The sequence below is a fragment of the Cephus cinctus genome, unplaced genomic scaffold (assembly GCF_000341935.2).
Source record: "Cephus cinctus unplaced genomic scaffold, Ccin1 Ccin1_scaffold0330, whole genome shotgun sequence".
Classification (NCBI taxonomy): domain Eukaryota; kingdom Metazoa; phylum Arthropoda; class Insecta; order Hymenoptera; family Cephidae; genus Cephus; species Cephus cinctus.
Window position 1 is genome coordinate 2694271 of NW_014333027.1, and position 12695 is coordinate 2706965.

The 12695-nt window shown below is 34.6% G+C and overlaps 3 protein-coding genes across 7 annotated transcripts; all 3 read right to left on the reverse strand.

Moving 5' to 3' along the window:
- Positions 1-1887: 1887 nt before the first annotated feature.
- LOC107266644 lies at positions 1888-4025 on the reverse strand. Of its 3 annotated transcripts, XM_015737331.2 has the most exons (6): positions 3551-4025; positions 3052-3483; positions 2905-2970; positions 2625-2817; positions 2253-2262; positions 1890-2167 (listed from the first exon to the last, which is right to left on the reverse strand). In XM_015737331.2, the coding sequence occupies exons 1-6, from the start codon at positions 3743-3745 to the stop codon at positions 2068-2070; spliced, it is 996 nt and encodes a 331-aa protein (XP_015592817.1). In that variant the 5' UTR covers positions 3746-4025; the 3' UTR covers positions 1890-2067. The 3 variants fall into 3 exon arrangements, with proteins under 3 accessions (XP_015592816.1, XP_015592817.1, XP_024939758.1); XM_015737330.2 differs by lacking the exon at positions 2253-2262 and having other exon boundaries at positions 1888-2167; positions 3551-3972; XM_025083990.1 differs by lacking the exon at positions 2253-2262 and having other exon boundaries at positions 2062-2189; positions 3551-3972.
- A 182-nt stretch (positions 4026-4207) lies between these two features.
- Positions 4208-6254, reverse strand: LOC107266645 (protein takeout). Its single transcript, XM_015737332.2, has 6 exons — positions 6096-6254; positions 5496-5588; positions 4994-5144; positions 4780-4913; positions 4556-4705; positions 4208-4457 (listed from the first exon to the last, which is right to left on the reverse strand). The coding sequence occupies exons 1-6, from the start codon at positions 6154-6156 to the stop codon at positions 4306-4308; spliced, it is 741 nt and encodes a 246-aa protein (XP_015592818.1). The 5' UTR covers positions 6157-6254; the 3' UTR covers positions 4208-4305.
- A 2167-nt stretch (positions 6255-8421) lies between these two features.
- On the reverse strand, positions 8422-12510 carry LOC107266653. Of its 3 annotated transcripts, none has more exons than XM_025083994.1 (2): positions 12449-12510; positions 8422-11438 (listed from the first exon to the last, which is right to left on the reverse strand). In XM_025083994.1, exon 2 carries the CDS (start codon positions 11282-11284, stop codon positions 9917-9919), a length of 1368 nt encoding a protein of 455 aa, XP_024939762.1. In that variant the 5' UTR covers positions 11285-11438; positions 12449-12510; the 3' UTR covers positions 8422-9916. The 3 variants fall into 3 exon arrangements, with proteins under 3 accessions (XP_024939762.1, XP_015592834.2, XP_024939761.1); XM_015737348.2 differs by lacking the exon at positions 12449-12510 and adding an exon at positions 12236-12374; XM_025083993.1 differs by lacking the exon at positions 12449-12510 and adding an exon at positions 11595-12203.
- Between the last annotated feature and the right edge of the window lie 185 nt (positions 12511-12695).

Sequence of the window (12695 nt, forward strand, 5' to 3'; positions counted from 1 at the left end):
TCAACAGAGTTTAACGGATTCGGCTAGATGACTTCGAGATCTTCCGCTTGGTGGATTCTTTAGTTCTCCTTTTTACCACTGTCCACTTGTGTCATACGAAAGGGAAAAGATGGCGTGACGATTTTCTTCTTGGGACGTAAAATGAACGAGCCTACCGAGTGAAGTTACGCAAATTATTGTTGCGACAGTTTGTCAAGAAGAAGTAAAATGTGGAAACAATCAGAAACAGAAAGTTTTTTGTGTCTATTTCTTTTAAGAATTGTATCACTACTCCCCACAGTACTTGTTATTTTATGTAGTTCTTCACTAACCAGGCCTGTCGTTTATCGCTTTTAGGTTAGGCCTTGGAAGATACGAATGGTATGCATACACGAAACAAACTTCAGATACCAGACAGTGGGATGTCTCCCTCGTGCGTATAACTTGTTTACGGCATAGAATACTGGAGCCATTCGTTTCGTACGTTCTACGTAAGTGCAACAGACTACGATGATTACAGAAGCAGCAATCATCATTCTAACGAAATGGATGAGGAAAGGAAAAATTTCAGAAACTTAAAAAACCGCTATACTGCGTCTACAGGGTTCCTGTTTAATATTGACACTCAAGCAGTCTAAGTAATCAACAATTCTATATGGAATTCCGAATGAATGAAATAGCACGAGATTATTAGACGGGATTTAAATGCAGGACTTGGAATTTATTTTTTATTAAGGGAAACTTTATGAGTATCGCAAAAGTAACGTAAGGTATCGGTAATCGTAAATACTAAAGTTTTATGGCCCCATGAAAGTTTACTTGCTCTTTGGCGTCTCAATGATAATGAAGGCGCGCGCGTATGTCAACTTTGCGTATCGCCGGACGAAGATAAAGAAGTCGTCCGTTGGGATAATTCCACGATGATCGATCCGATTTACGAGGTACGTTGTGAATCGGACGAAATACTAAAGGCGAAACGAGACTATCGGGCCCTGAAATGGAGCTGAGGGCAAAAACTTGTCTCGCTAAAAATATACAATACTAGTGGGACGAATATATGATGGTTGAGAAAAGGCATGGACCCCAAAGAGACATATGTATATGCAATGTTGATGGGCGAGTGTACAAGATGAGAAAAGTTGACGGCAAGGAAGAAAAGAATCGACGGAGTGTTGCATTCGAGTCTGGCATCCGAATTGCTTAATTTGCTGGACGGATAAAGCCCGATCGCCGTAAAGATCCAAGTCGATGTGAGGGACGATATAAAAATCTTAGTTTCTTCGTCTGTCTTCTTTTTCCTGCTTGACGGCTTTATTTCTTTGGAGGATCTAATGCCGGAAAAGTTTTGTTCATTAAGGAATTTCCTCGGTAACGAGGTCAGAGCTTAGAGATATGACAGATTAGAACATTCCTCGTTTCCATGCTGTATGTCGTATCATAATCCGGTGGGATTCATTGAAGTCTTTTGCTTTTTTCTAAATCTTACGTACGCAATTCCTCGATAAACTACAGTAACGAAGTGGCATGATCTTTTGATACACGTGGAGTAAGCTCCTGCTCCTGGAGATGGCAACAACGTATTTTATAAATTGGTTGTGTGGAATTTCGAGAAATAATAGAAAGAGGATTTGAAAATTCTGGAAATGGATACTCTGGGATATCTTGTTTGAGTCATGATCAGGCTAAAACTTTTTTCTCAACATTTTCAGACATTTCAATGTAGTACTCGGCAAAAACAATGTAACAGTTATGTATCAGCAGTGTTAGAATTTCTCTTTGAGGAATATAATAATTATAAAAATTCTATGTCTCAGGTATTCCATAAAGAATACTTGAATAGTCATATTTCAGATCCCAGAGATTTCGAAAAATATTAGAAAGGTTTGGTTCAGTAACAGTTAAAGATACTGTTCGATAAAAAAAATATTTTCTTTTAATTATACATATTGAATTACAATATCATAGTAACTATAAGTGTTTTGATCTTGGATCTGCAAGTAGTTTCCTTTAGTATGTAGTTTTTTTTATGAAACGGTTCTTTATTCAGTTATTTCTTGTTTAACCGGTGAATTCTCATCATCGCTCAGATTATTCATATTTTCCGGGCAAAAAACAGAAACTTGAATTGCGATCCAGTCGGTAATGAAATTTATTGGAGCTCTTACTGCGATAAACTTGAGTCGATCTCCTGGAACAAAATTATCCAGATACTGATAATTCGATGAGAGACAGTCGGTCGATAAAGTAGATCTTGCAAGAATTATTGTACCTACTTTCGATAACCTACGAACAGAAGATAAAATTGGCAAAATTTATTAGTTTAGCTTCACTATCAACAGAGAATAGTTGTTATGTTGCAATAGTGACTACAAAATTCAGATTACTGAATAGTAAATGTGAATATTTCGCACGTCAAAAAAAATTACGAAATTCTGAGTACACGCACTTTTGAAATGTTTGTCCATGTCAAGGCAAAAATAAAAGCTTGTTTACTGTGGAGCAACACTATTGACCCATATTATATCTAATCCTTGCCATTTATTATTAATTCACTTCTAAACTTCAGGGTAAGCACCTCTGACTAATCAACGTAAATCGGTTAGTATTTATTAATAATAAATAAGCTATACATCAAATCTTATTACCTTCCATGAACGTTTCACCAAGTTTCGAATGAGCCAAACTCATTTTGAAAAGAAATGCATTCCGGCGATGGAACACAATTGTTTCGCAGAGATTACGTTGAAATTCACCCAGTATAATGCCGTAGTCATCGTTAAAAATATCTAATACAACTCCTGCACCACTTACAAATACATTACGTGGATCATTGATGTACTGTAACAAAAAAATAGGAATATGATCCATCAAAATACTGAGAATAATACAAATAAATAAAAATATGAAAATAATAGGAATACATACAAGTTTAACTATTTCTGCTAAACATGCACCTGATTTCATGATGCGATCAGAACTTGTTTGTGGAACCTTTGCAAAATTTGATAAAAACTTTAACCATAACACAATAGGCGATTCACTTATAAATAACTCAGAATTTGAATTTCTTACTAAATTTCCCAGGATGTTGTCATTCAATTTTTCATCATCTTTGCATTGAGGCCTTTGTCCCTTAAATACACATGTGGCAAACCATTCACAATTTTCCTCATTTTCTTCTGGCATGCATGGTATAGCATCGAAGAAAACTTTATCATCGAGACTCAATTCACTAGATAAAACTTTGGATCCAGGAAACCTTTTGCCACGAACATAAAATTTGCTGGCTAAAAAATGCACCTTACGCTCTCTACCAGCATTATCTTCCATGGTAAGTGTTCCATGACGTTTTTTTAATTTAGTAACTTCACCCAAAACGTTTGTCATTCCTGTACACATCTGAATTTGTGTCTCAGACTCAGTCTTATGTCGCCAGCATATAGTGACATACCATCCGTAAGCATTTTTGGGTGTAGAATCAAAAATATGACATGAAAACTTAACCTGAGAAACAATATAGTAACACTTATATCATTATCCAAAATATAACAATATGAGTCTTCAACAGTACCTGTAGACCACATTTAATATATTTTTCAAAAGGTTCATTTTCAGTGAGTCTTCTGCCATTATGATAAAACCGATCTTTCTTCAGTAAAGCTGTTTCGACATTTTCATGTAAAACGAACTGTATCTCTGCTTTGTCAGGTCCTACAATTTGTGAAACTTTACCAAGTATATCATACAAAAAAGTACTGTAAGCCATTGCACTTTTGTGAAAGATTGAAAAAAATGATTGTTTCGTCTATCGTCACCCTAAATAGGTATTAAAAATATATATATTTAGCGATATGACCAATACTAAAAAGTCCACAAAAACTACGTTCATGTGTCACGATTAAATTCTATCACGTTTTTGACATCTCAACACAGGGCGGCCATTTGTAATCAAAGTTTTTCTCAATGTAGTGACGTCAGTATGAATTCTTCAAAGCAACTGTCGATTCTTTACGTATATTTAATTCTCGTAACTATACGTAATCAGCTGCACAATTGTAAAAATATAATCTATATTACAATCTCTTGTTCTAGATAGTTTATAGAATATATTTGAGCATTTAGAGAGCCTTTTTCAAATCTTACAGGAAAACCGATTTTAAACTCATCACCGTGAAGCATGCTGGGAGGTAAGGTATCAGTTTCAAAGAAGTCGAAGTGTGACACACAATTAATTGTATAAAAACAAGAAAAACGCAGTTTATTTCACTTTACGAATTTTTGCAAAAAATAATACAAAGCTTCGCAGAAGCCGCATAACAATTCATCTCAGGCAGGGAATATCTTTTCCATGGGGATTCTACTGAATATGTCGTTACTGATTTTTGTAAAGACCAGTCCAAAGGTTTCTTCGTAGGGAGCTTGAAGTTCTTTGAAAAGTAAGTCTGAGTTCTCATTAATAAATTTGTTCATCTGTTCTCCTAAAAACAGAAAATAAAAATATTTCAATGTTACATACAACGTTTAAATTATTATATATCCGGAGTATTATGAAAATAACAAAGAGAATAAATTTTACCTAGAACCGTGTCACCTTCGAAAAGATTGTCGAATTGTAAGATCACCTTTCTGGGATTAAATTTAATATCATATTTCTTAACTCTCACGTAGGTTTCGCCATCCTTCTCATACTTCTCACAATAGATAGTGTTCTTGGCATTGAGATCCACTGCAAAGGAAACGGGAAATGAAGAAATCAGTAAGTCATTTTTTACTTATTACAACTATCAAAGACCCACTTACGCATAGTAATGTTAGAATGTCCAGATCCTCTAATTGGCAATACCAAAACTTGTCCATTCACTTTATAATCAGCAACAAAATCGACTTGTGGATTATATGAATCGGAAGTTAAGATCATCGTATTCCAATCAATACTGAAACATAAATGTATTAAAAAGAATTGTAAAAAGCGGTTTACACAATGAGCACTTATAAATCTCCCGCTAAAACGCACTTGTAATTATATACTCGTAGGTTCCTTGTTAAACCATGCAATTTGATATTTTTATATTCCTGTTTCAGTGAGACAGGACCTTTACTTTCGCCAATTTTTACGCTGTTCACTGCCAGCGGTTCGATCGGTAGAATCTTGAAGCTCTTCAGACCTACATCAATGAAAAAGGAAAAAAAAAATTGTTATTCGCTTTTCTACACATTGCAAGATGCACGTCAAACAAGTGCACACCAAGTACGTGTTGTCTACACATTTGGAGAATGAAAGGCGGAAAGTTTTTTTTTACACGTGCTACCTAGAGCGAAAGGGCATCCGCACATACGAGTCAAGGAGAACCTCTATAAATTATATGAGGTAGCTGAGCGAGTGAGTGAGTAAGAAAACTCGTAGCTCTGGAGGAAACTTATCATATACATTCGTACAGCATGTAGATCCAAATGCAATGAATGAGAAAAATTCAAAGGATTCCGAGGTCTCTTCAACCTTAATATTTTTCACTAACCTGATCCCAAGGAAGTTACTGCATTGGATACAGCGCGGTCCAGGCATGCGCTGTACTGTGGATCGGACTTGTGGCACGTTTGAAATGTACTGGCTGTAATTAGAAAATGATAATTAATACCGTATTTGTATACGATTACGTTACTAAGGTTTTGACAGAAATGGTCAAAGTACTACAACTAACGTACTCGAGTTCAGAACTCGCTTTCACTAATTGCGTCAAAGTGAGTAAATAATCAGCAAAAATTGAATAGTATTAATTTTTTTAGTATAACGCAGCGTCATGATCCATGACCTAGTCAAGAGTGGCATTACGATGAAATTAAAATGTCGTACGGGGACATGAATGAAAAAGAGAGTGTTGCAAGTCCCAGAATTCCATTACGTGACACTCGAGCTCTCATTTTTTAACTAAAATATATCACTAACGATAAGCAATAGTTGCCATATAATTTCTGATGCACTTAAGAAGTTATATTGAGCTTGCAAAAGTATTATATATAAACGAAACACAGAATACAGAAACAATTTCAGAAAAAATATCACTAAAAAAAATTCTAACAACCGCACGTAATGCAATATAAATTTTAGTTACACTTACGAAGTTCTATCGAGCTCGCAAGTGCGAGTACTCCGAAAAGCAATGCAACTATAGACTTCATATTGAAAATTGAAAAATATTTGCTTCGCGTTGAATTTCCACCCGAAGATACCCTTAAGAGCGGTGAATGTAGACTGAAAGCAGAACTGAAAGACACCGGCAATTATCCTGTCTATTTAAACAAGTCGCGATGCCCCACCATGTTCTCCTTGTATCATGCGCGACAGAACATCTCACGCAAAAATCATCAAATCTCGCCCATTTCACAACACAACGTTTGCATATAACAAAAAAGCAAATACGTATCCCTAATTGCAGGTTTTGCGATGCGTCACGGCGACCACCGTTACTATCCACTCGTAGATTTCGCGGATAAGTGCGTTACCATTCCTAGAAAGGCGATAGCAATTCTCATTTATACAACCAATTCAAAATTCTCCTAGTTAAATTGAAGTCTCACAAATTATTATACAATAAAAAAATAATTTTTTTCCAGCTTAAAAAAAATCTGAACAATCATTTAAAAAATGGTTTAACGTATTTAAGGTAGTGTGTATATATATATATATATATATCATAGATTGATCTCTAGTTAGATTCATCAGAATTGTAGCAAATATTTGTTCCGTGAACCCATAAATTTTCCACTATTATTATCGATATAATTTATTTGGTATGCGTGTTTAAGAAATTCAAAAACCAATGCCCCTTCTACTCAGTTAATTAATGCAACTAGAAGTTTTGCGTGATTTCTTCTTTTTCGGGAGGTTATACTATTTTTATAGTAAATTAGTATCAGTTATTAATACTGCTGTATTTTTCCAGAATACCTCTACAGGCCTTTCCACGACAAAACGTGTTTCTCACATGTAGAACAACGTGTTCGTATTCTGATAGCATAGTAAATTATTTTCCGTATGCAGAGATACAATATTTACCTATTTACGTTATTATTCAAATACCAAAGATACTCACAGACCACTTATTGGATTTTACAGACAAAAGAACATTTTTGCATTTATAAATCGATAATCTTTTCATAATAAAAAATAAGTGCTTCTTAAACAAAACCATCGATTTATTCCATTAACCGATGATAAAGTAGATAGACTCGAGCAAAAGTTATAAGACAGACGATGAGGTCGTTACGATGATTCTACGAAATTTAAAGTCGTTTGCATTCGTCAATTGATTTAATGATGTCGTAGCGAGAGCGTTTTCATGGCATTCACAAATTTAATGCGATTCTGGAATATGTCAGAAATTCGTAGATTACAGTAATAAAATTTGTGGGTCATGGACAACAACGATGACGGGTAATAATCTTTTAAAAAAATATATTTATATATATTACAGTACTACGTACGTAGCATACCCTGTCATGTTTTCCAATTAGCTGTCAATAGAAAATTATCTTTCGTCATTGTCAAGTTGTTTTCATCTATTGCGATCGCATTATGGAAATGACAGCCACCCCATAGGCTATACTATATTTATTTTTGAAAACTCTTCTATCGAAACTAACAATTTATTATAGTCTAGCAATAAACAAAAAATGTAAATCGCGCAACGTTCAATGATCAAAAGGTTTCTGTTACAGTTAACCTAAAAAATAATATATACGTTGTATACCTACAGTCCGGAAAATGAATTGACAAAATATCAAATGCCACGGTATATAATTACAAAAAATAAATAATGTGGTTGTCTAGATAAAAAATGTAGTTCAACATTTTTTTAGCCGCCTGCATTATTACTGCGTTCAGAGTGCATCGATTCGTAAAGGAAAAATAAGATGCAAGAATATGTGAATCTACTGTGCATGACGTCAGTCTGGAGAGACTTGAAAAAAGGAAATGAGAAAAATCATTGTAGAGGCTCATGAAAGATTCATGAACAAGGACTTTGGCAAGAGAGAGAAAAGAGATAGGGAGAAAGAGAAGATATAAAAGTGAAGTAAAGAAAATAAATTGAAAAAATAAAAGGGAATGCTGGCCAAATTTTGTCTTTCTACTATCATTGGTACGTGCACATGGGCACGAGGATGCTTTTCAAATTTAAGGAATATAAATCGTTTCTGAGATAAATGAAAAAGCCCAAGGAACATTACGTATACTGTGGTGGTGCATGAAAAATTCATAGGGCACTCGAGTGAGGGGGGGTCGGAAATTATTGCCAAAAAAGAAAAAATAATTCGCAACGCATGAAAGAGTTGCATAGGACGACAATGTAGATATTAGAAAATTCGCATAAACGTGCAATGAATTGTCAAGTATATTCTGGGAATTTCAGTAAAAAATGTGACAGAAAAGAATGAATGACAAAATACTTTTTGTTTTTTTTTTTATTTGATTTTCATTGAGTGTCTGATGAGTAGCATTAGAATTTTTCGATATAAGCCGAATGTGACAAATTCATAAACCACTCATAAATTTCAACCTTGATCGAATAGGAGTACCGAGTCACGTAGACCGAGAATGTGAAAAAGACGTCCAATCGACTTTTCTTCGCAATTGACCTTCTCCCAACGTTTAGAAATCGACCTATAAGCCAAATAGACTCGTTGAGATGGAAACGTGATAATAAAGAAGTCTTGGAAAATTTCCAAGTTCTTCATTGCTTTCCACCATTGGGTAATTTATTAGATAATAATTACTGGCTGATCATAAATACTCACGTCCATTACTGATATTGCTACATTGTATAAAAGTCAGGACTGAAAGGAAATGATTTTATATAATTGACTTTTCATATTTTTGAATTGATGTTCAATATAATAAACACTATATTGGATAATGCATCGCCCTTCATGTTTTTGCAGAAGCAATAAATACATCTTGAATAGTAATATCATCTTGAGGTGACACTATAAGTCTTCATTTAACCTTACTCATTAAGCATACAGATTGATTCTGTAATACTAAGTAATGAAAAACATTCACACATTAACTATTAAGTGGATGGTTCGTGCGAGCCGTTTTCTTTTGTATAATTAAAATATTTTTTTTAACATTAACAGGTTTGCTTATATTGTCATTATATTATGCATTACTATGTTTATACGTATCACAGGAATATTTATTATGTATACGTTTACTTTAATTACCATTTCAAAATGGAAAAAAATTATATTATTTCTTACTAATTATATATTCCTGCCGTTACTTTTTTATTCCAGTGACCACTCAGAAAGAAGTTGAAAATTCAATCAGACAAAGGACCTTGTCCTTAGGGCGAAAAAAAGTATGTAAGTAAAACGTAATGTAAACGTAAAGTAAACGTGTAAGTAAAAAGTATGTTGATGATGTGACCTATGGCTTCGGAGAAAAACTTCGGGAATTTAGTTACCTATAGCGGGCGTAGCCGAGCGGTTGTTTTTCATTTGAATAACAAGTATTTTTCTAGTGGGACATAAAAACTGATTGAGACATAAAATACACGTCAGTTCAAATTGTAAATACATTACTAGGACTAGTAACAGGTTGATATTATTAAAATGCTATATTATTTATAAAATTTGTGCCAATGTAAAATGTCAAAATGTAATGCACAGTCATGATAACTTAATGAATAACGCGTACTCATACGAAGTGCATTAAATTTCATTAGATCATTTCGCAATAATTATATAATTGAGTGTGTACAAATCATGATTTTTCAATTGGTGTCATTAAACTGGTATGACATGATAATAGTTGTTATTAAAGTAAGGTGATAGCAATGCCTAAAATACAATAGACAATCCAGTATTGGATGTTTTTTTCGATAGCCGGTATAAATATCATTAGAAATAGATAATTAAGCTATAATATAAGTGCCAGTTATGGAACTCCTTTTTGATATTTGAGCGCCAAACTATTTGGCGGATGGGACACCTTTAAAATTCCCAGATCTATAGCATGACCTGTCAACGGACAACTTTGACAGCGTCTTTTCTTATAATTTGTGTCGCACGAATTCTTCTCTTGCCTGACAATATATCTTGGAAAATAATGAACGCGTTTTCTTTGTTTGGTGCCACATGGTGGTATGCTTACTACTAAATCATCTCTATGAATATTTCTTACAGGCTCTGGAAAGAGTCTGTCATTTAATTGGTACTGTCTAAGAGATCCAGAAGATCTTGAGGATCCTGATGAGAGTAGAGTATGACTGGAACCATGAGTATCGAAGTAGTTTTGTTCGCGAAATTTGTGAAGATCCTTTACGTCTTTAAGATCATCATTATTTTCACGGTCATTATCATTTCCATAATTTGAATTAGTCCTCTTTAAAGACCAGTTCATCTGCTTGCAATATTCTTTGCAATTTTCATATTTTCCATCCTGATCATCATGGACGCGACACTTTGCATGTACGCAGCAAGCAGAATTGCGGTCGTTTTGAGTTAAGCGAACGATTCTGTTCCTTGGTGATGACTTCAGTTGCATTTTCTGAAACTGCTGTTCCGGTTTCTTAGACATTACCGTCCTGCGCATTAATGACTTTGTCTTCAAAGACTTCTCCGAGGGAATTTGCATATCCTTGTTCGTACAAGTGCAACTGTCATTAACTGCTACGTCCTTCTTCACGGGTCTACGTGACACACACTTCGCGTGTTCTGTTTCAGGGTCCTCGTCGTCAGTTTTAGTAAATTCTTTGCAGTTTATACGCTTTGGCGATTGCGTCATGTTAACATCCTGACTCATTTTCGATGTGTGTCTGTTTAATGCTAATACAGAAACAGGTTCTGATGCACTCCTAAATGAATTATGCAGGGAAGAGATTTTACTTTGCACGTTGCGCAAAAATTGTGATCTGGGGCTATAAGTGATTTTTTGTACCTTTCTAAGCGTCTCTGTGCTTAGCGGTGTCTGTGCACCATCTTTCTCATCAGAGGTGCTTACTTTTTTTACACCATTTTCAATTTTATTTCGCGCTACAGACACTTCCAGTTCATCGCGGTTTGAGCAGACAGTATGACTTTTTGAAATAGGTAATTCCTCTTCTTGGGAACCTTCGGTAACGATGTCGAAATGATTTCTACAGTAGTTGCACTGCGGACACGGCTTGTACTTGGTTCTGTTTGAACGACACTGTATCCGTCTTGTTTCCGGATAACAGTAACATTCTTTAACAGATTTTCTCACCAGGGTTAATTTCGGATGTGTTTTCGAGGACGTTATCAAAATACGGCCGATTGATGTCATGTCAGGAGCTGATCGAGATTTATTCTTTGGTGATGAACGAAAGTATTCAGGGCAGAGAGCTCCACTAACCCCGCTCGAGTCGTTCCTCAATCTCCAGAATTCTGAATTTCCCTCAGCAACCTGGTATTGCTTATTCAAATTTCCCCGCGATGATCTGAAATGAAATTTGTACTTTAATCGATCTTCTACGTTGTAATAATTATATGGTAATTTACGTATGTATAATATTCATATATTTGTTTTGTGTATGATGATTAAAAAATTCTACAAAGAATAGTATAATTAATGCGTATACTTATTAGAAACTTACAAATTTTGTAAATGTAATAATTTTAGTTTACTCTCAACTTTCCGTGAATTTTCTTTTACGTTCGCTAATAGATCACGACTTTTTTTACGCAAGCTTTCTATACGTTCCGTAAAGTAATAGGACATAGACGAAGACGGTTTCAATTTCCTATTGGTTGATCTGCTGGATTAAAAACTAAAAACAGTCATTGCAAAATTGGGGTATCTGTCAAGTCATCAAATGGAACGCGTCTCGTCAACGAGTCTAACATTTTGAAAACTCAGATGAAGATCCAATGCAAATTGAACAATGTACGCTCTAATAAACCGGATGTGCAATAATCACTGCTAAGGTCACCAAATATTCCACTGAATTAATATTATATTTATAAGGCACTAGCAACATGTATCAGTGGCATAGATGGATACTAAAAATAAAATTATTGCATTCTATATCTTTGTTTTAGTCCATTCCATTCAGAATTACTTAAAGAATGGAAAATGTAAGAGTATAACCTCACTGTCCGTAATCTCGATATTCGACAAACAGTACGAAAAATTGTAACACACTGTTTAAGTTTAATTAGTTTACGGAGAATATAAGACTTGATGCGTATTAATCATTATTTAATCTAAAATTGTATCTACAATGAAATACTTTACCTGTGAAGCAAACTAATGTATATTTGACAACCATCAGAGGTAAACAAAAAAAAAGCTGCAGGCTTGCCAATACACTTATCACATTTTTCTATATTATTTTATTGTACACCTTCATATACCTTTGATTGCCTTCGTACGCGTTAAGCAAATTGACTTATTACCATAATTGATTCAAAATAATTAAACGTTTAAACACAATTGCTGTTTTATTACCCTGTAAAAAATGCAGCTGTTATGTTGAATGTGTTGAGTACCTTAACAGTACTTTATCGCGGCCATGTTGGAAAGACGCTCAAAGCTTGGCGTACGTTACGATGCCCCGACGGTTAGAGTGATTTTAATTTAATTAAATTGTCCATATTTTATCCCGGTGCATGTTTTGCACACGGTTCTCCTAAGCTAACGTGTAAAAATGTGAATATGATAGGCGTAATTGCGATTTGGACATTGTGACATTAAC

Bases quoted from the DNA above. Each gene is read 5' to 3' on its own strand.
- LOC107266644 (XM_015737330.2), bottom strand. From the start codon at position 3,745: ATGGCTTACAGTACTTTTTTGTATGATATACTTGGTAAAGTTTCACAA. The intron at 3,484-3,550 runs GTACTGTTGAAG...ATTGTTTCTCAG, and splicing joins ATATTAAATGTGGTCTACAG to GTTAAGTTTTCATGTCATAT. The intron at 2,168-2,624 runs GTAATAAGATTT...ATTTTGTTCCAG, and splicing joins TGGTGAAACGTTCATGGAAG to GAGATCGACTCAAGTTTATC.
- LOC107266645 (XM_015737332.2), bottom strand. From the start codon at position 6,156: ATGAAGTCTATAGTTGCATTGCTTTTCGGAGTACTCGCACTTGCGAGC. The intron at 5,145-5,495 runs GTTAGTGAAAAA...TCATTGATGTAG, and splicing joins AGTAACTTCCTTGGGATCAG to GTCTGAAGAGCTTCAAGATT. The intron at 4,914-4,993 runs GTGCGTTTTAGC...TTTATGTTTCAG, and splicing joins CTACGAGTATATAATTACAA to TATTGATTGGAATACGATGA.
- LOC107266653 (XM_025083993.1), bottom strand. From the start codon at position 11,719: ATGTCCTATTACTTTACGGAACGTATAGAAAGCTTGCGTAAAAAAAGT. The intron at 11,439-11,594 runs GTAAGTTTCTAA...ATTTCATTTCAG, and splicing joins TTATTACATTTACAAAATTT to ATCATCGCGGGGAAATTTGA.